The following is a 22,584-nucleotide window of genomic DNA, read 5'->3' on the forward strand; positions in this document are numbered from 1 at the left end:
CTGCCATGAAACCCTTGATTTTCTCCTGAAATGCAGCAGGGCTTCTTGTTTGTCTCTGGTCCTCCATCAAAACCCTCCTCAGAGACTCCTGCTTTGCAGCTCATAAGCCATCTGCAGAGCTTGCCCATCCTCTGCACTGTGCTGCTGTAGTAAATACCCTGGCTCCACTATCTGTACCCTTGATTTATCTGTGCCATGGACATAGCTTCAATGTGGTGTCATCTTGGTACCTGTCCAGATGGGTGTATTAACTACAATATTTCTTCACGAGAAATTCAAATGTAGGTCATGGTAAACAAATGCATTTGAATGGAGATCGTTTGTTTGGGGACAGAGAGACATTTGGTGAGTTTTCAGAAGACTTTGTATGGGGCTTCTCCGTAAAGGGTAGCTGTAGAAAATAGATCACCATTATGGGACAAGGGAGAAAGTGTCTTCTTGCCTTAAAACTGCCAAGTAGCAGTTGGTACAGTGTAATCCCCAGAGCAAAGGAAAGACAAACCCAGGGATTGTTCTCATGTCAGAACTGCAGAGCAGCGAGATTTAATGTGTTGGTTTTTTTAATGAGTTGCAGAAAGAAGTGGACAGTGAGGTGATGAAATTTCCTGAAGTGCTGACAGACTAAGACGTTCTTACTTAGTTATGGGAAATGCTGGAATATGCATGTTAATTGGTATGACTGTTTAGGGTTGTATTCAAGCGTGCAGCGTTCTTGGAAAGAACTGTATTGGTTTCATGTGCACCTTTTTGATGTGGTGTTCATTCCTGAGCCACGACTCCATCTCTTAAGGATTGGAAAAGACAAACAACCATGGCAAATGTGGCAACAGCAATGCTAGAGAGGCCCAGGCTGGATTAAGAGGGGTCTAAAGGGAGTTCTTATACTTGTAGGGGGTCCTAGGAAAAACAAGAGCAGAGCAAGAGCCACCAGGAGCAGGAGCAACATGCTCTGAACCCCTCACCAGAAGGAGATGACAGCTGTCGTGCTCCTCTTTACATATAGCACCCACATTTCATGCTCAAAATCACAGCCTAAAAGCAATGGACAGAGATCCACATTATTTCCTACCATCATATCACTCAACTCAGAAACTCTTACGTACTAAAAAAAATTAATTAAAGACAGCAGTATATCTATCAGTCAGATGGAATGAAGTACTGGCACCACGCTCTCGGCTATTGCAGTGCAATAGCACAACTGGGACAGCTGGAGCTCCAGCTTGGATGCGAGAAACAGGGCAAGCTTGAGATATTATTAAATGAAAGATCAGCTACACAGTAGCATTCCCCAAACATACTTGAAAAGTGACAGCCACGCAAAATTAACCAGAACATGACGGATTAATGCAGGCTGCAGAGAGTACAGTGGGGTCATTCAGCTGTTCAGAACGCTTCACAACAACAATTTATGACATGACTGGCTGATTTCTGAAAAAAAAAATGAAATGTCTAAAACCATAACCAAAAGGCTATGAGAAATGGTGAAATTCACACCAGAAATACACACTAGAAAAATGGTTGGCTTGGTTACTACTTATTTACTATTTTTTTTTGTCAGGGTTTTTTTTATTTTAGGGTATTTTATTCATTCACAGTCCTCCAATTTCAGCTTGTAAATATCCAAACAGCCAAAACAACTCCTTGAATTGAAGATATTTTTGTACCATTTGCAAATTGAAAGTTAGGATCTCTCAGACTAGCTGACAGTGCTAGAGGAAGCTTTTTCAGAATTAGGAACCCAAAGCAGTTTTCAGGAGTGAATTATACTCTAATTTTTGCAGATTTCTGGGAGAGAGAGAGTACTCCTCAAAATCCAGTGTGGTTCCATCCTCGATTTATTTCAGGACTTAATCTGTGCAAATCTGAATTTACTGACATGTAACAAAGTTTGAAGAACTAAAGAAATAAACTGAATGAGAGTATTTCTGTTGTCAGAGTTAACAATGGATTAATAAAAGAGCCATAGTCAAACCTCAGTCCCATGCTTTACTCACTCCTCTAATAGCCAAGAGACTGTTGTGTTAGAAAAGGGTGCAATAAGGACACGTTGTCCTAGTCATTGTGTTTCCTAACATTTTGTTAAATGGACACATTTTTGTGGGTTAATAACCTGGCTTGTTTTCTGATGCTTACATTCAGTTGCAAAAGCAGCTGAGAGGGAAAAAAAATGCAAAGAAAGACTAGAATAAAAGCCAAGAAAACCTTCTGTGGAAGTGTAGGTGTTTGGACATGATAGCCTTTTGGCAACTTCAGATGTTGGTTGTGTTTTTTTTTTTTTCCTAGGTGTTTAAAGAAAAGCAATTACCTCTGTGATGACACTTAATATGCCAAGATTCAGCCTTGAGCAATTTTTTATGGCTGTGTTATAAACTCCAGAAACTACAGAGTACACTGGATCCACTGAAAGATGTTTCAGTGTAGCAGTTCTGACAGGAAAACTGTGGTTACACTGGCATCTGAAAATTCTTGAAAAAAGACAAATAAGCAAGCAAAAAACCAGTGGTTTAAGGGGGTGGAAATGCTGCATCATTGGCTAGAGAGGTATAATAAATGGGCTGAGATTCTTTGCCTTTTTGAAGCTTATCTTTAACTTTCGAAGCAGATTTTACCCGCTTTGTGTTTGTTTCAGCAAACATGACCTTCACCAAAGGGATAAAGGAGGAAAAGCAGGGGATGCTGGTATAGTCAGAAAGGGTTGTGCCCTGAGGTTTACAGACCCTGGGCAATAGCTCCATATGCAGCAGCAGCTTATTCCTGTTCCCGTGCTCAGGTTAGGATCAGGGCTCTTACACCCAGTCCCCAAGTCTGCAGCATGGACACCTGATACCTTCTAGAGAAGACACTGACCACTGCAAGGCTGGACCCCAAATTAATTCTGGCTAAGAGACCATTGGAAAAATACAAGTGGCTTGTGCTTCCTTAACTCCAGAGGTGTCTGGGATGGGTTTTGTTATCGGCACAAGCTGCTGGCCGAGGTGACACCCAGCAGCAGTCAGGACAGGACCTTTGGCAAAGCAGGAACAATGCAGACACAGATCCCAGCTCCTGCCACTTCTGCTTTCAGGGACTCCTGGTGCTTTGAGTGGTGACTTAGTGTGGTTGTAAGGACAGCAATGGATTCCTCGTGTAAACTAGGCAAAACTCAGAATTAAACAATATAAGATCACGAGGTTGTTTCCTTTGTAACAGATATATGGCATCAGGAGGTTTTTTATATTAATGAATTAATTAACAGAAATAATAGTTCAAGAAGATATATAGAAAAGCAAATAAATGTGCCAGGGCCTGAAGCATGTGAAATAGTGGGGAGTTTTCCTGTATTCTGACACTTACCCCCTCCTGGGTTGTAAACCAGAGAAGGGGAATCATTGTGCAAAATCCGGGTTAGAATAGAAATTCCTTCATCTCTCTGGTCATGACCCTGGCTTTCCCATGTATGTTCCCTGTATGTCTTGATCAATATTTTCTCTGCTATTTCAGTAACTGTAAACTGTCATTCTAAGAACCCACAAGTTATAACATTAAATAATGTTTTCAGATATGCTTATGTTGTTTATTCTAAGGATATGTCTAAATGTATCCTTCTAATTGCTTCATGGAAAAACAAGTTTACTTTATGGTTTGAGGGTGTAAGGCTGGGTATCATATTACTCCTGTATTTGTATAAGAGTGACTATTCAAATGGCTGTGATAAGCTACAAGCTTGAAGAGCTGCAATTAGATGTTTCCAGAAGCTTGTGCCCTGTCAGTCAGCACAAGGTGCTACAGATTTTGTAAAAATGCTACACTGAGCTACTTGGACATTTTCGAAATGAAATATTTGTTAAAATAATGTCCCTTTTCCCAGCATCAAAGTATTGGATTTTGTTTGCTTGGGGTTTTTTTCCAAAACTTTTTGGATGTTTTAATCTCACTTTTTAATAAAAATATGCTTAGAAATGTGTTGGAAAGTCGTATTTGATACTAAAAAAAATTTTTAAAAACACAGTGCGTGTTAAATTGTGTCTTTGAATCCATCTCTATAGTTAAAGTGATGAAAAAATCTTATTTTTAAAGGAGAACAGACTCAATGAAGTGAACAGACATATAGGTACTGACTGATTCTGTTGTTAAGAGAAATGCAAAATTTGAAATGAAAACTTGTTTTTAGCATTTCCAGAATTTGAAAAAGGAAGAAGTAGCTCTCCTTCCTGAAACCAGCCAGCTTCATAAAGGTGCTCTCCCAGCAGTGCAAATGAAGATGCTTATTCAAACTTGCAAACAAAATCCAGGAAGATCCTTTTGGCGGTTGGTATGAAACCATTATGCAGGTGATTAACCCATTAATTTTCAAATGTGTACGTTGTCAAACATGACAAAACAAACGAGAGGAGGATGAAAGCAAAGTTACCAATTACGATGTTGCACGAAGGAGTCAGCCCAGATTTAAGTGACAGACCTTTCTTTTCCCTTTAGGTTAATATTGCTTAAATTGCACCGAGCAATTTGCCACATATGATGCAAGTTAAATACCACTCCTGCAAACTCCGTGGAGAATTTTGCTGGCTCAAAGCACTTACAGGTGGCAAGACTGAATCAACCAACTTCAATTGAAATGTATATTTGACTGGATATTGCATTTCCTTTGACTTAAAATGCAAATTGCAACTAACTTAGACAGATCTAGCTTTGGATGTGGGAAATGTGAATCAAAAGTCATTCAATCAAATGGAAGTCAGGGCTCCACAGCTTAGTTTCTGTTTCAACCACTGATTTATAAAACTAAGGGTAGACAATAATCTTTTTATGCTCTTGTCTTTGTGTTAACCAGCTTTTAATTTAAGTCTATAATTTTAGGAATGATTTGAGATCTCAGCAGCAGAGATTCTCTTCTGTGTGGTTGCTATAAATACATGTATAGTGAGAGATGTACACACACATACTTTAAAAAAAATATTTGAGATCAGATCTCAAGGGTTCGTATGTTATTGTTTGATGAAGATATAATGCGGAGAATATAAAGAGAGTTTGTTTGGAGGTAACTAAAGAAACCCTGGCACTATCCATCTTTTAACTCATCAGCTATCTTGAACACGGATAATAAAACAAACATTTTCAGAGAACGGCAAATGATTTTTAAGACATCACTCCAGAGATACCAAACACGCATTACTCTTGATATCCAGAGTAAATTTTAGGGCTGAAAAAGTTGTTATCAGCTTCTGGTGTTCCCCTTTAAGCACAATTATGTTTCTCCCATTTAATCGGTGATCAAATTTTTTTCAGACCTCCATTTTACCAGTCCAGAAACTTCAGTAGAACAACAGCCTAAAAACTATAAACATTTCCCTTACTATTACTAACACCTGTACTCAAGAAAATGGAATTTCAATCATTGCTTTTTTTTTCTCTTTCTGATTTTTTTCTCTCATACCAAGCCATTCATTTTGCTTGGGTTGTAGAAGTCAAAAAGTTACTGTTATTTGCATTTTTACTTTTTTCATTCTGGCACCACAGAATTTGGGAGGTGGTAGCGGGGATTTTAATTATATAAGATAATTCTTTTAATTGGAGAACTTAATATCTCCCTGTTTATACTTTCTTACATTCTTGATTTCAAAAAAGAAATATGCTGTTTGTTTGTTTTACAAAATCCAAATTTGGCCTGAACAAGCCCATGGAAGAGCCAGTTAATAAAATTACTCAGTATTTATGCTTCTCCCTAAAGACTGCACAGAGCTAGCAGGAGAATACACACATGAAGGAGTGTCTGTCTCTCTCAAATCCAGCACTGGATGATCTCATGTTTCTCCTGCCTTTTTATATTGTTGTTGGAAACCTTTACCTAAAAAAAAAAAAAAAAAAAAGAAAAGGAGACAAGAGTTGATTTGCCTTTCTGATGGAGACACACACTCAGTGGTGGTTAGAAAATTCTGTTCTTCCCTCATCTCTGTAGGTTCTGTGTTAGTGTCATCCTTCTGCTGTGACAGTGGACAGTGGGCAACCTACACCATTCATATGCTACTTAAGAACCAGCCTATAGCCTAGTAGAAGGACTGAAGAAAAACTGTTGGAGTGAAAAGAAGTGGAACTGGATCTGAAGACTTGGAAGCAACCTTTCTGTTCCTCATATTGTGAAGCCAGCCCTTCAGTGGAAGTTAGAGTAACCTAGCATGGGCTATGAAACCAGGGTGCAATAAGGGCAGGAAAACACAAACAGGACAGATGCTTCTCTTGGGAGCAGGAGGGAAGGCACCGAAGAGGCAAGATGGGAACTCACAGCCTCTCCTTTCACACCTGGGCAGTGCTCCAGCGTCTGCTGAATCAAGCCCAGGGCTGGAGGCAGTGTTTAAAGCCAGTGTGGGGGCAACAGAGGTGAGTGGGGAGACAGCCTGCTCCCTGGCCATGGGCTGCTTGGAAGAGATCCTGAGCACTAGAGAGAGAGGGTGAAACTGTCCTTCTCCAGGTGTGCTTCCAGCTCCTCATGCTGTCTCATTCCTCCTTCTCCCTTGCCCATCTTGTGGGCGTGTAGCCAGGCCGAGGAAAGCCAGCACACCTCTGCGTACAGGGCTGCACTGCAGTCAAGGATGGTCAGAGCAGAACATGCACCAGTCATAGATCATTTCCAACAGCCTCCTGGGGTCACTGACAATGATCTGAGGGAAGGGGCAGCAGATGCCACTTTATACAAGTGTTATTTCATGTGGGCATTTACTACCTTAGTCTAATCTGCTTTTCTTCCCATGCTAAGACCAATGCAAAACCAAGAATGAGCCCTTTGATTTCTTTAGGACCCTTTGGCCCCTGCAGCACAAGCTATGCCTGCAGTGATGTTCTGCATTTGAATACAAGCACCAGTGGGAATGATGAAGGTAAATCAAGGACACCTATGCCCCGTGATTTGCTCTGTGCTGTTTGTAGCCTGCAGAAGCTGCTTTTCTTGGCATTCACCACCTTGAAAGAGAACACTTTGCATTTTGCTGCAAACTGATCTGCAGAAGGAAAATACACACACTCACACCAAAATCTGATTTTACATGCTGGCCTTTTTGCTAGTAAAGAAAAGCAAAGGGATAATCACCAACAATAATGTTACACTTGCAATAAGTAGTTGCTATGGAGAAAAGCTTCCAGTGTTTCCCAGAAGGCATCAGCAACTTTCATATTTATTGAGTATAATCTGTCTTTTGCATTACCCTCTTTGAATTCTACCACACCAATAATAACTCTAATCGTACCATTAGTAATTACTTCCAAGGTTTCCTGCCAGTTTCTCCTTTATTACTAAGTGGTAGATGTTCACAGCAAGGCATTTTCCCTCTTTTCCTGTAATCATGGATATACTTAATCTTGACCTATTTGAAACATGACCAAAGAAATCAAAATCTTACTGAGTAAACTAAGAATTTAAACTTGTGAAAGATGTATTTACACACAGAAAAAAAATGTTTGATTTAAAGCGCAAATGGAAGTGCAAAAGAGATAAAGGATACTTTATCTTTCTGTTTTGTCTACGTTAGCACAGAGATGTGTTGCAAATCTAGCTAGTACTGGTCATGCTCCAGTAGATCTGGTGGGAATTTTGAATCATGCAAAGCCTTTGTTAACATATTAGACCTTGGGCTGATTAGGCCAGTTATAATTGAAGTGAAGTTAGGTCATAATGAGGTTGGCTCTGATGGACCTACACTGATAATGATGGAGAAGCAGAGCCAATATTATCACTGCAGACCAAGGCTGACTAAACTCTTCTGATTGCTGTTAGTTCAAGATTTATCCCTCTGCAGTGTAGAAAACTGTTAACATAATTTTAAGATTATTTTCTTGGCCTATGTGGATCTGCCTTTCACTGGGCTCTAAAGAACAGCAGCCCCCTCCCTAGCCCTCTCCTTCTTCCCCTGTGCAGCATATGGCTCTGGAATCCAAACTGCTACAGATCCAAGGGTTGCCCAGGCTGTTATCTGTTGTGGGCCAAATGAAAATTCATTACTCAGATACTCCTGCATGCTGGAGCTCTGGTTGCTGTCTAAGTCTCTGTGTTGTGGCTGAGAACCATCTGGAGTAAATCAAATGAAATAAAACCTCTATTAACTGAACCTTAAATATCCAGAGCTCGCCATTATCACGGTCAAACACCCTGACATTGCAAAAATGTCTTTGCTTGATACAAATCAGTGTTTCCCACGTTTCTTCACCATTGTCACTGCTGTTCAGGAAATCGAGACTGAGCTGGTTGCCTGCATCCTGAAATATTTTGAACCACATTGTTATGTAGCTCAGTTGTGGAAGCTGACCAATGCCAAGCCACTGACAAGATCAGGGTCCAGCTACAAACCAAATCCTTAAATACTGAGAGCATCTCTGAGCATAGTGGTCTTGTTAGCACCACTTTGAAAAAAAAAACCAACAACCAATTGTTGAAAAAACAATTTGATTTGACTGTAGAGTAACTGAGATTTTTACAGATGAGGAACTGTGGGGAGTTACTGTCCAAGGAACTTTCCAGTGGAACCAATTGGGATTGTGCAGTCAGAAGAAAATGTAGTCTTTTAATAAAAAGCACACAAAACCTGAGTCAGTCCATTACATGAGGCAAAAACCCATATAACAGACTATACTGTCCTGATGGCAAACCCTTTCTGAAAGTGCTCCCTCCTCACAATCTCTGCAAGCAGCCACCTTGAGCTAGACTGAAAGAATATTTTTTTTTTTACCTTAGAGGCTATAAATGAAGTTGTTTAAAATTTATTTTGTAAGTGCATAGGCAAAGATAGTGCTTACATTGGAAAGATGGTTATTTTCCAGAGGGAAATTATGGAAATAAGACAGTGTGGGATATTTCTAATGACCTTACATAAGCAGCAATACATGCATAACAAGAGGGAAAGCTATACTAACAGGGATCGAAGGACTGCAAACTGGATGAGTTAGTGATTCTTCTCTGATTTCTGAGAGGCTGTGCAAAATAAAGCTGTAAAAAAATGTTGCATGGATTTAATGTCATCATTTGCTAAATTAACATCCTTCCAACGTCTGTTATATTCTAAAGTATGATTTGCTTTGCTTATTACAACTTTCCGTGCAAATACGTATATATACACAAATAAAAATTGTTGCCCTTCTTAAATAGACTTGGAGCTGATACAATCTACAGAGGAATTAGGAGCATCCAAATAAATTTCCCACCCCTGCCTGTCGGGACCCTGATGGCATTCTCTGCAGAGCTAATATCATCTCGAAATGCAATCAGGGTAATTGCGAACCCCGTGAAACAGCCCTGAATGTAATTAAATAAAGGAAAGGAAAAAAAATCCCTGTAACCTTGGAGGGCTGGCTGGAATCCGGAGTGGAATGTGCTCGCTCCGGCGCTCGCTGCCCACCCCACGCACATCCCGCACCCCGGGTAAGAAAGCTCCGGCAATGAGCTGGACAGGGCTGGGTGTAAAAGCACGTTTGGGCTGAGGGTTTTAGCTCTCTCCAGATTCCTGCGGGGAACCCCGTGGGTTTGGCAGCAGCCAGCTGTGAGCTCACACCCAGCACGACCGGCCAAGGACGGCAGGCGCGACACGCGAGGGCTCCGGCGCAGCGCCACGCGTGGGGGAGCGCGACGGGTTGGCTGCTGCGGCCACCCGGGAGGGGCTGAGCTGAAATCGCCGCTCTCTGAGGCACAGGGCTGGGTCCCACCGAAAGCATCTCTCGTCTCAGTCATCGGGCAGAACTAAAACTAGACTCAAAATAGCTTTATTAGATAGCTGCATGGATCAGTCCCCGCCTTCAGTCTACCAAATAAAAATTTTAAAAAAAGTCCTTAATCCCATTTCAATATTTTTCTTAAAAAAAAAAAAAAAAAGTAATTGATGAAAATTTAAGTTTTCTTTAAAGAAATTGTCCTTGAGAAGTAAAGAAATCATCCAGATGATCTCACAGAGTCAGGCACGCTCACAATCAATTTGTACCAAATCTAAGTCGGTAACCCAAAAGCGGTTTATTGATTGGTTTATTCTATTAGCCTGGATAATCAGAAGGAGATGGGCAGCTACGGGAGACAATCGGCACGATCGCAAAGCTGCGATCATTCAGGGGGCTCGGGATAGGTTTGGAAAATAAAGACGGGACGCTGAGTGGGAAAAAAATAACTGACAGCAGATAATTGTAATTCGAGAACTGCATCAAGCGTGGGACATATCTCCACACTGCGCATATACTGCATAAATAATAGGATTTTTATAGGAGCTCCGTTTGAACACAGAATAATTTAGTATATTTCCCAACTCCCACCTCCTCTATATTTCCTAGATTGGTGAAGGGAAGCAGGCAAAGCATCGAAAACGAATGTATATGAAAACTGACAAATAAAAGTAAAATGCGCATATAAAAATGAACCCAGCTGCTTGTTCATTTAGGGAGATGGGCGTGCGTAGGCAGTCTCTGGGAATAATCGGGTGCTTGAATCTAAGTCAGTGCAGGAGCTCTTAGTTTATAACTCTCCACACATAATTTTCCGCACTGGGGTGAATCATTTTCATGTATTCATAACCCAGACAAACAGGAAGGTGTGCGCGATAATTAAAATTCACTGCAGCAAGTTCGATAGAAACCGTTTGCAAACGGAAAGACAGAGCCCGGAAAAAAAAAAAAAAAAAAAAAAAAAAGTTTTAAGGTCATAGATCGTAATTTTTTTCCCCTTTCTCTCCTTCTTAAAAAAAAAAAAAGAAAAAAAAAAAAAGAAAGAAAGAAAAGAGGTCTGCGAAGTCTCGGGGAGTTCGTGCCGTCCGCCCTGGGGCACCGCTCTCAGGGGACGCGTCGCTGCGGCCCCCGACGGGGCGGGGGTTCGGGCCGACGGGGCGCCCGTCCCTACACTTGACTGGAGTCAACCCCAATGGTATTTTGCCCACGTTATTTTTTCGATGGCGGATTTGGGGTGTCCCTCTGTGGCGGCTCGGGACGGTCCGGGCTCCGAGAGGCACGACGCCAGCAGGTGCCCGGGGTTTCTCTCCTCGGGGCCCAATCCTGCACTCTCAGGAAGCAGCGGCGGCTGCTCTAGCTGCGAGGGAACCTGGGTCCGGCCCCGGTCTCCAGCACAGAGCGGGACACTCTGGGGCCCGGGGTCGCCTGAGGAAGCCCTGTCACCGCACACGGCCACGGGCACACCCCGGAGTCCCGCTCTTCTCAGCGAGGGGCTGTGCATCGCCTCCGAAAACCAAGTCTCCATCCGATCCTCTTGATCGCGAGTTTTCTGCATGTAAATATAACCTCTCTAACAGCGCTTTCCTCCCTCAAAGCTTTCCCATGTGTTTATTTAAAAAGTTATTACCTCGGAAAAAAAAAATCGTTTTCAATCCTTAAGGGCAAAACTGTTAACTGCTTTGAGCAGGAAGACATCTGATCTCTCAGAACTATCCCCTGCCTCTTGCCAAACAGAATAAATATCTGATCGTAAATTAAATACCTGCGTAGAGAGAGGGAGAGAACAACCCTCGGCGGGTGGGAAAGGAGACGCTCGTATTATGCAATAATCACGGTTCATTGTGCACTCACTGTCTTAACGAGTGGATGACACCGGTGCGATAAATAGGAACCATTGTCGGGTGACACAGAGGACAATTATAACGCGTGATTGCACTTACTGCCCATTTCCCGCACCGAATATAGCGCAACTTTGCTTCATCGCACCCACCTTCCCCGCGCATCGGGAGCCGGGCGCCGAGCGGGGCTGCGCGTCCCGCCGCGCAGGGCGGGCAGAGCCCCCCCGCCCACCCCGCGCTCCCGGGGCCGCGGGACATGTGTGTCCCCCCCGGGGGATGCTCCGGGGAAGGTCCCCCCCCGCAAGCCGCCCGGGAGGTGGCTCCGCAGCCAACAGCCATCAGCCAAAACGGCTGCAGAAACAGAGTCCGAAAGGCTCAAGAGGAGGATCTGGATGGAAGCGCCGGTAACCAGACCCGATCCCTCGGAAGCTCTGATGTTCAGCTCCTCTTAATTCCTTTCGAGCGTCTGGAGATAAATGCGGTAATATCTATGATCACACTGCCTTTCTCTTGGCTCCAGGTCTCACCTGGAACAAGGCGATGAGACAAAAATCTCCCAACCTCTGACACATCAAATATTACCTCGGCGTACACCTCGTTTCGGGGTAAATCTTAAACCTGATGCACACTCTGATTCCATTTTCCTGCCTTTCTTTCTAAGTCAAATCGGGAGCCTTATCTTCCTTTCCTAAAGGACTTCCACACGCCAGCCTCACGGTGACTCGTTAAAAAAACTCCTCTCTTTAGAAAACGGCTTATTAACCAAATCGATCATAAAAGGAGGGGGAAATGCTTGTGGGGTTGTCCCTCCCGGAGACTAAACGCTCTCCCCAATGCCCGCGGGCGTTTTGTCCCCGCCAGTAGTCTGTAAAGGACACGGGCTTGTGCTTTGCGTGGACTGGGAATACAGGACATCACTCGTGTAATGATCCGAATGGGCTCCCTCCTGATTTACACCGATTGGGGGGGTGGCTGGAGAAATTGGGTAGCCCTCCCCCCGCCCCAATTCACCAGCACCAGCTATCACAGACTAATTATCCTGCGGCATTTCGTGGTGAGGATGCTGCCCACGGCCCGATGGATACAGGAGCGAGGATGCTGCAGCAGTGCCGGCCCGTCGCCTCCCTCCGCCCCCGGGCTGGGAAAGGCGAGGCGGAGGTGGGCCGAGGGGCAGCCTGGAGCCTGGGGGGGGGGGGTGGGGAAGGGGGAGGCGGGAGGCGGAGCTGGCCGGGACGGGCCGTCGCTGCTGCTGCTGCTGGAGCCGGTCAAACGGCACAGCCACTTCCCCCAGGAGCTTCCCTTTCATCTCCCCGCTCCTGGCGCCTGCAAAACAGCCTCAGTTTGTCTGCAACGTCTCTCCTCCCCCTGCGCTCCCTCCCTCCCCGTCCCACTCCAGCTGAGAGCCCCAGGACCGGGGCGCCCCGAGCCCGCCCGGCTCACGGGGGCTGATGCTGCCGGAGGCGGACGGGGGGAGGCTGGGGGGTACGGGGGCTATTAGGAGCTTTCTGGGCATCTTTGGGAACCGGCCGTGCTCTGTGAGGCGGTTTCTGACGGCGGCTCGAATTTGGGGGGCACACGGGCGTGGGGCTGGGAAACAGCCCCAGGGAGGGGCCGCCCCGAGAACCGGGCGGTTCCCACCGATCCCCGACGGCCGAGCCCCCGGGACCGCCCTCCCCGGGAGCGGGGTCTCACCGGGGACACGAGGGGGGAGCCCGACGCAGGGGAAAGCCCCCGGACTCACGTCGGTTCCCCGAGCCGGGAGAATTCCCTGCTGGTCTGAGGCTGGGCGGCCGCTGTGAGATCCTGGGTAGGGGGAAAGCCTTAATTCCTAGAAATTCCAAACCCTGTCTCGGCGAGGTTTCCATCCCGGCATTCAGTGCCGTGTGGGGCTTCATTCTCCTATGTTTAACTCATAGGAGGAGGATGAAGGAGGGGAGGGGTGAGGGAGGAGAGAAACCTCCGAGTTCAGACTTTAGACAGAAAATGCTCCAACCTCACCATGGGCTAACGCCGAAGAGGGGAAATGCCATGAGCAAACCCTGCCACACTTTGCTATCTCAGGCGCCCCTCTAGCACCCGAAGCCAGCCAAACCAGGCTGGATGTCGCAACTTCTGCTCCGTGCTTCACAGTGTCGAGAGAAGCTTATACCTTGGTCGCCCTCCTTCCTCCAGCCTCCCAAAGGATAGCAGCACAGAGAAGCCACCCCAAGCCCACGGGGACAGTGTGTGAGCTTGCACACCCAGGCCACAGCCAGGCACCCAGGGAGACAACCTGCACCCAAGGGACGTGATCAGTGTCACTGTGACCTGCCTTCCTGTGAGCTCTCCTTCCCCAGGCGCCCTTCCAGCGGGCATTGACTTTGGGAGCACGGTATAATTATCTGTAGCATTTTCAGTAGCCCCACAATGGCTTTCCACGGGCAGTGCATTGTTCTTGACACACATGCATTGTTCCTGCATGTCCATCAATTCTCATTTACTTGTCACGGTGCAGGAAGCATGGAGAAGGGAAAGGAAGGGGAGGGGGGCAGAAGAGGGACAAACTCAACCCCACTACAGCCACAGAACTTGCAAGGCCGGGGCTGGCTGACTGCCGTCCTGTATCTCTCTGCGACTGTCTCTCAGTAGAGAGGAGCTCTGTGGGGAAGTAGTGGCAAACTGGGGATAGCAAGAGCAGCTAGGTACCATCTTATGGGATCAACTACTCTTTTCACACCTGAAGAAAAGCCTGAATCAGGGCCCTGTAGCCTGAAATGTTGCAGGCTGCCTCAGAAAGTTTAGCTGGGCTGAGGCAGTGAAAGGCATCACTTCTCTCTGCAGATCTTTGCTTTCCTTTAATCCTTAACCCATCGAGGTCTGCAGTAACACTGCTAGCAGTAAGTAATGAGTGTGCAAACCCTACAATTAGCCCCACTGATGAGTGGGGTTTTGTAACATGGTTTCTCGTACACGTCCTCCCACACTCCTTCCCACACAGCAATCACATGCCCCAGACCCAATTTGCCATCCATGGCACCAGGGGAGATGCTGTCAGGGTTGGGCTGACTCAGGTACTTGTTGGCTGACCAGGGGGTTTGATGACCAAGGCTGTAACGGGTCAGGGGGACCCCTGGGCCCAGCACAGGCTACTCAATACAGCCCCCTCCTCGAGATGCTCTCTGGCCTGGCCTGGGCAGAGGAGCACGGCCCAAAGAAAATCCGCACTGGACCAGTTTTTCTCCCAGAATCAGCTCCCAAACTGTCCTCTAGTAAAAGGTATAGTCACCCAGGCTACAGAGGGAGTGGGAAGTCATGATTTGTGTTAGCAGGACTGGGGACTTCCAAGTCTGATGCATGGGCCGTCAGGAAAATCAGAAGTCCAAATCGAGCACAAGATGAGCTAGTGAAATCCTGCATATTTTGTGGAAGGGATATAACCAAAACTGTGCAGGGAGCAGAGTCCTGCAGCCACCCAGGACTGAGCATGCAGCTTTGAGCCGCGCCTGAAGTCAGGGCTTGGGGCGAAAAGCTGTGGCACACAACCCCAGACCTGGGCAGATGCACAGCTGCCTTCCCAGAGTATTTTAGTTTTAGAGCCTCAGTTATAAATTATAACACCAAACCGGCTCCCAAACTCTATGTTTCCTGGACGTTTTTTTAAAAAAAAAACCAAAAAAACCAAAAAAAAACCCAAAAAAACCCGCCAAACAAACAACAGAGAAAGTTGTGGGCACAGCATGAAATAATGCCTGGTGTAAGATTAAAATAATTATGAAAAGAACAATATGTATTTGCTTTTATCCACGCGGTAATTAGAAACACTTTTTAAAGGATACTCCTTATTCATACCACTGGTAGGAAGTGAAAAAGTGACAGAATTGCTTTCATAGTACTGGTTTGATATGCCTCTTAATTAAGGGCTGCATGCCCCTAATTTATTAAAGCTCATCTATTCATCACGTGTGTAATTGACGCTGGAAAAAAATAATAATTACAGATCTCTGCAGAGTGGTTTTGCCCGACTTCGGTCCTGCTGCTGAGGAAATGCAAACAAAAAAACCCTTTTCGGATGAAAAATGAGCGGCGCGGAATAAGCGCCCGCGTTTCTCCGCGAGGGCGTTTCTCTGACCAGGGGTCCAGCGTTCCGCACTCCCTACCCCCCTGTTCTCGGAAAAACACCTCGTTTTTAGGGGACAGGGCCGGGGGCCGGGCAGACCCCGGGCCGGGAGGGCCGGCGAGGCTGGGGCGCGGCGGTACCCGACGGGGCGGCGGGGCCGCGGCTGGGGGGGCCGGGAGGAGCCGGGCCGGCGGCGGGAGGAGGCAGAGCCGCGATCTTCTAAAGTTTCCTCTTCGCCTAATCATCAGCCTTAATTACCCCGGCGGCTTTTTTTCTTGCTTTGGTATGATTATAGTCCTGGACGGCTCCTTAATAGCACAGCTCCGCTGGCTGCCCGTGTCATTAACTCCTAATTCATTTCGGAGGGGACGGGGGGAGGGGGAACACCCCAAACAAATAAGCCCTGAAAAAAAAAAAGAAAAAAAAAAGGTTTCTACCCGCCCTCCCGCTCCCGAGCCAATGGCATGAGTCACCCCGCGACGTCAGGCCCCAGCGCGGGCTCTGATTGGCCCGCGGGGCGTTTACTCCACTTCCCAAAGGAGGAAAGAGCCGGGGAGCCCCCAGAGGGGGGAAAAAAGGGGGGCGGCACCGCAGCGCCTCACTCGCGCAGTCCCCGCGCAGGGCCGGGCAGAGGCGCAGCGAAGCTCCCCGGGCGGCCCCGCTCCAGCCTCCCTCCGCACCCGTGATGGCTTCTCCTTCTAAGGCGAAGGAGGTTTTCTCCTCCGACGAGGAGGGCCCGGCGGCCAGCGCCGAGGAGCACCACAAAGTCAAGGTGTCCAGCTTGCCGTTCAGCGTGGAAGCCCTCATGTCCGACAAGAAACCCCCTAAAGAGCTGCCGCTGGCCGCGGCGGGGGGCAGCGCCGACGGGGCGGGCGTGGGCACCTCCAGGAACCTGCTGCTGCCGGGCCACGGCTCCCGGGACGCGCACAGCCCCCCCGGGGCGCTTACAAAAACCTTCGACACCGCCTCGGTCAAATCGGAGAACTCGGAGGACGGCACGTCCTGGATCCAAGAGGCCGGGAGATATTCCCCTCCGCCAAGTGAGTGGCCGGGGAGGCGGGGGGCTGCGCGGGGCTGCGCGGGGGCTGCGCGGGAGCCGCTGGCGGACGGGGAGCGAGGACAGGCGGGCACCGTGGGCAGGCGGGCCCCTGAGCTGCGCTGTCCCCCGGGCGCCGAGATGCACAGGAGCACCCTAGATATATACATATATATGTTATATTTTATATATGTACTTATATCTACGTGTGTGATTTTTATATGTATGTTACATATTTCTTCATATATATATTTATACAGTTCTATATTTATATATATTATTATACGTGTGTATATAAATATATAATGCTTTTAAAACCATAGAAAGATCAGGGACTACCGCGGACTGGCTCCTTTTCCCGACACATGGCTCTCCGGCTGCCAATTCGTCCACTTATGTTATCCCGTTGCCACGAGAACTGGAAATTCTCCTTGTTTCCTTCTCCCTTACCCCAGACGTTGCAGAGCAATCCCTTAAACTCGGGAATTGTCCCTTCCAGCCTTGCGCTCTTTCTGCGCGCTGACTGCCGCCGCGGTCCCTCCTGGCAGGGGGTTTGTTTCTCCCTCCCTCGCTGCATGCAGCCTGTCAAAATTCCCCGAGCTGGCCCTGACCCTTTCAGCCCCTGCGATCTCTCCCGGCACCGTCCCCACAGCCTTAGGGACACGCGATCCGGAGGTGACAGGTCACTTCTTAAACCCCGTTCGAGCCGCGCTGCTGTGTCTGCTCTGAACTGCATTTCGCTTTCGGTGAGATCGCTTTTACAAAAAGAAAAAAAAAAACCAATTGCTTTTAAAAAAATAAAAGCCCCAAACTACCTTCAGGAAAAGGTGAAAAGCGTAGCCGGGCAGCTCTAGGCTTTCCGCCTTCCCATCGCCAAGAGCCTTGGCGGCTGTACACCTGTATTAGCAGATCGATCCGCTCTCCTCCACGCATCCCTAACTTGCCTGATGTAAATTAAATGCTCTGCTTTATTTAAATTAGTGACTTTACAGACGCGAACTGTTGAGCCGGGCAGTCTCGCAGAATTTGCTCCTATAACCTAATATTGCAAGAAGGAAGTTTAGTGCTATTACAGTTCCTTTTTTTTTTTTTTTTTTTTTTTTTTTGACAATCGCTTCGATTTGGCTTTCAACCGCTTCCTTTCGTTTGCGATTACCCCGAATTAATTTGATTTCTAACGTGCTGGGAGAAGCACCGGGAGGAAAGCAGCTCACCCATGTCACTCCCTGCGCAGCTTCTGTTTGCGATTTTCATGTATGCTCAAGTATCCTGGAAAAGCATGAAGAGAGGAGTGTGCTCCTACCCGGACCCCCTTCTCTAAAGCTGCCCTAAACCCCAGACTTAGACAAGGCCTAATCTTCTCCCCATACCGGTTTTTTTTCCCTTCGAAAATCCTCCCTTTATTAAAATCGGTGTTTCGCGAGATCTGCAAAATAGCTTTGTAAAGAACTTCAGTAGCTCGAGAGTTCAGGTCCGGTGATTTCAGCGGGATTTGGGAAGAAAAATGATGATCGGGGAAGGGAAGGTCCTTCGGCCTCGATCATTTTCCTGATTTCCCACCTCCCGGTGCTCGGCCCCCTCGGAGCTGGTGTGACAGCAAGCGGCAATGACCGCTTCTCCCGCAAAAAGCCCGTCTGTCCGTGGAGGGTTTTGACATTAGAAGCAACCCCTCGGTTTATTGTTATTCATATGACGGGTGGGATGAACCGGGGAAAGAGCTGTAAAAGTTAGATTTTTGAGCAACATGGAAAGGGAACCGTCTCCAAGTGATGATTTTTGGCCGACGTTGGCCAGAAAACGGAGGATAAACAGAAATAAAACAGCGAAACAAATAATTGCAGAGAGTGCTTGAGGACTGGCAGGGCACAAACGCAGTTACAGGGTCTGCGGTGGCGACGGTCCCTGCTGCTTATCAGAGTCTGGCAGTCGCTTGGGGGATGGGGAGGGAAGAAGCTCATGAACGCTTGAGTGTATTCCTGGGAAAATATTTGTCCGGGATTTAATTTAAAAGCATGTTTTTGCGGTTTCCCCCGTGCATAGCAGAAGTCGGGACGGGTCGGGCTAAGCCGACAGCCGGGAAGGCGCTGGGAAGGGGGGGATCCCCAGAGTGACCATCGCCCTTGTGAACCCCATCCCTCCTAGTAGGACCCCCCCTTAGGTGGGTCTTCGGAGAGCTCCACTTCAAGAAACAGGTTGCCTTTGAAAGACGGAGTGAGGTAGTGGTGTGACCGGTAGTGAATTTAGGGTCGATTTAGTGTAGTTTGAATTTAGTGTAGTTTTAGGAGTGAACCAACTGTCACGGTGAGCACCTTAATTATTAAAATGCCCTCGTGTGATCATAAGATGGTATTTGACAAGTCTAAGAGGGCTTTATTTTTTGCTTTCAGTGTCTAGAAGAAGAGTAAGAAGAGAAACTTAACTTTTTTCGCTGTAGCTGTTCTCTCCCATCCCTTTCTGAACTTTCGAACACTTTCCTCGTGGGATTTTTTTAATTGCATGTTATGCACTTAAACAGCCTCGTGGTCCAGTTTATTTTTAAAAATAAAAGAGGAAAGTGAGAGGGGTCCAGAAAACAGGACGTGCAAGTACTGACAAGAGTTTGAACTAGACTCTACAGCATGTACAAAATTTAGCAGCCTCTTCAGAACAGACTGTGTGTCATTTTCTGCATCAAGCTGGGGAGCCAGGGTGGCTTGTCATATGCCCCGGGAGTGATCCAAAACATAGCCAAATTGCTAAGCTTTTGAAGTCAGCTGCATGCTTTTTAATCATTCTTTAGATTGCAAAATTATTAGCGAAATGCAAAATGAATCTAAAGACAAGTCAGCCATGTGCCATCCTGGGCACGTGTGCCTAACCTGGTTGGGGTTATAAGGCAAGCACAAAAGGTAGTAGATTTCCTGACTTGTATTGGCTACAGATGCTGCAGCTTTGTGGGTTTCTTTTTTTAATTGGCAAACGTCATAAAAGTTAAATGTTGAATGAAAAGTGTGCTCCTTTCTTCTTTTTCTGATACTTGTTGAAAAACAGAAAATACTCCTTGAAAAGTTATTAAGCAGAGGAAAAACTTGTTCTCAAAGAAGAAATTGCAAGAAAAATTCCCAGTTATCTAAACCATAAAAATTATCAGACCCACTTCTTCAGCTGTCAGAAAAAAGATAGGGTTGACTTGTTGCTCTTGGTGGAGAAATCCTGGAGCGGGACTGTGCTGGGCTTGGTTCTTGCACCACTGTTCTTTTATGAATCTTCTGCTTTTGCATATATGTTTGTCCTGTGCTTTGCTGGACTTACTCCTCCAGTTCTGCAGCTACCAAGACAGCTATTTTGTGTGCTCTAGACCCCTATGATGTAACTCCTAAAGCCATCTGCTGCATGTGTATCTGCAAATCCTATGTGCCCTGTTTGCCTACAAACTGTCCTTTCCAAATCAGAGGCAAAATTTCACTTCCCCAGCCATCTGCCGAAGTCCTGTGAACATAAGTTGGGCCAGAAAAATATTTTCAGAGCTACTTGCAAAAAGTGTCCCGTTTTGAGAGTATCACCTGGCAGGACGCTCCCTTCCCACCCCAGCCTTCTCAAGTGCGACATCTCTTCAGAGCACCCAGGTCTCCCTGCTTTTGTGATAACCGGCCTTTCCCTTCCTTGCAGGACACCTGAGCCCCACAGCCTGCACCCTGAGGAAGCACAAGACGAATAGGAAGCCCCGAACCCCATTCACCACTTCCCAGCTGCTGGCTCTGGAGCGCAAGTTCCGCCAGAAGCAGTATCTGTCCATCGCCGAGAGAGCCGAATTCTCCAGCTCCCTCAACCTCACAGAGACCCAGGTCAAAATCTGGTTCCAGAATCGGAGGGCCAAGGCCAAGAGACTGCAGGAGGCTGAGCTAGAGAAGCTCAAAATGGCAGCGAAGCCCATGTTGCCGTCGGGGTTCAGCCTCCCTTTCCCCATCAACTCTCCCATCCAGGCTGCCTCACTGTATGGAACTTCCTACCCCTTTCACAGACCTGTCCTTCCTATCCCGCCCGTTGGACTCTATGCTACTCCCGTTGGATATAGCATGTACCACTTATCCTAAGAAGATCAGAAAGACAAAGTGACAGTGAGAGAGACTTCCTGGTGGATCGTGTCCAACCCTGAGAAGGCAGTACCCCAACCAGTACTGGCCGTTCTTTCTGCACACTTCTATCCGCCATCCTGAGCGTACAGGAGTTTGCATTAGCAAAGCAAGGCATCCTGTATGCTACGGGTTGGGTGTCTTCTGAGAGTGCTCTGAGCACTCAGAGTCTGATCCTCAAAGAAAAAAAAAGTAAAAACAAACAAAAAAATAAAAAACATTTGAGCAAATGTAGGGGTTTTATACAGTGCACGTAAAACTAGAATAAAAAAGAACGGGTGGAAAAGCAATCTCATCTTCTGGAGGCAGAGATTTCCCAATGCCTTCCTGATGGGGCCAAACGCATGTTTAAAGTAAGAGGGGTGCATGCCCTAAACCCACACTCTGAGTTGCCATCACTTAATATGGGGGCAGGGGGGAGGGAAATAAAAAGGTATAATCAAAGTTTTGTTGTTTGGGTGGTTTTTGGTTGGTTTTTTTTGTTTTTTTTGTTTTGGTTTTTTTTTTTTTTTTTTAAGAAAGCAGAGCCCTTAGCTAGAGACACCGTGTAAATAGAAACTAGACCCAGTAGAGTCTGAGTGAAGTTCAGAGCCAGCAAGTTCCTGCATTTCTGGGGGTAGGGAAAATGTTTGCATCCCGAACCTTGACAGATGTTTGCAACAAGATGAGCATCAGGGCCCCTAAATGTAGAGCACAGCTTCATCCACCATTGGCTCCTGTAATGCCTTTATTTGTATAAATAGCTTCAGCGTTTGTAAAGCACTGTGAGGGGAGGTAAAGTGCAAGGGAGGGTGATTAGGCAGTCTGGTCTTTATCTCTTCCTATTGGCATGCTTAGAAATTTTTGGCTACAACCAGGTAATCTTGGCTCTGCAATGCTCTTTGAAAACCAGGAGAGAGGGAAGGAAGCTTTCTGGGGAAACAAGACGGTTGTTTCCACAGTGGTGGTGAGCAAAGGATTGTTGAACACTTCTGGGAGATGTTTGGGGTTTTTTATTAGTATCTGCAGCAGTCTGTATTAAATAGAAGAACCCCTTGAGTCTTCCTCTCCTTCCCTTGCTAAGGATGCCAATACAAGTGACTCATGCTTCAAGGCCTTAAGAGAGATCCAGGTATCACAAAAAAACAAACAACCCTACTAGGAGGACGGTGGGGTGCCAAGAGACTGCGTAACCTGTCTGTCCCCGTGGGAGCTCCCCAAGTGCTGGCAATATCTTCCCCAGGCTTCTCCTTATAACTATTGTATTATGTGTATTACTCTTGCTAAACTTTGTGAGAAAGTTACTCCAAAGGCTGTGGAGCACTGAAGGCAGAGCTTCTCCTGGATTTATTTTCTTAGTGTGTTGTTGTGGAAGAAAAAAAAAAAAAAAAAGAAAGAAAGAAACAAACAAAAAAGCAGAAAAACGAAAAGGAAAAAAAAAAAGCCACGAGGTTTTGCTGGTTTTGGTTTGTTTTGACCCAGGCACTGTCGCCACCTGGGACCCACTATAGATGAACTTCCCTTCTCCCTTCCCTCACCCCCAATCTTCCATTATAGGAAAGTCCCTTTGAAAGGGATGCCTTGTACAATTTTATATATTTTATTGAAGATTTATTATTTCTTATCTCTTATTTCGAATTAAATTAAAAAAGAAAAAACATGTTTAATCGCGTGTGGGTCTGTGAGTGTTTGGAGTTCTTTAAAAAGTAATTTCTCTCTGTGTGTGTTTTGCACTGCTGGGTCAAGTTCAAAGGAATGTTTGGGTTGCCTTTATGATTATTTCCCCTTTCTGAATCTGAATTAAAGCCAAATTTGCAGCACATGAAGGTGAATTGCAAGTCAACAATTCAAAGTCGA

General features: G+C 46.4%; 1 protein-coding gene across 1 annotated transcript; it reads left to right on the forward strand.

Annotated features, from left to right (window-relative positions):
* Window positions 1-15,680: 15,680 nt before the first annotated feature.
* Window positions 15,681-22,377, forward strand: MSX2 (msh homeobox 2). Its single transcript, XM_074883535.1, has 2 exons — window positions 15,681-16,640; window positions 20,285-22,377. Exons 1-2 carry the CDS (start codon window positions 16,286-16,288, stop codon window positions 20,707-20,709), a joined length of 780 nt encoding a protein of 259 aa, XP_074739636.1. The 5' UTR covers window positions 15,681-16,285; the 3' UTR covers window positions 20,710-22,377.
* Window positions 22,378-22,584: the final 207 nt, after the last annotated feature.

The sequence above is a fragment of the Strix uralensis genome, chromosome 14, assembly GCF_047716275.1.
Source record: "Strix uralensis isolate ZFMK-TIS-50842 chromosome 14, bStrUra1, whole genome shotgun sequence".
Taxonomy (NCBI): Eukaryota; Metazoa; Chordata; class Aves; order Strigiformes; family Strigidae; genus Strix; species Strix uralensis.

Excerpts from the sequence above, each read along its gene's own strand:
- MSX2 (XM_074883535.1), top strand. The coding sequence starts at position 16,286 with ATGGCTTCTCCTTCTAAGGCGAAGGAGGTTTTCTCCTCCGACGAGGAG. Across the intron at positions 16,641-20,284 it reads GAGATATTCCCCTCCGCCAA|GACACCTGAGCCCCACAGCC; the intron begins GTGAGTGGCCGG and ends CCTTCCTTGCAG.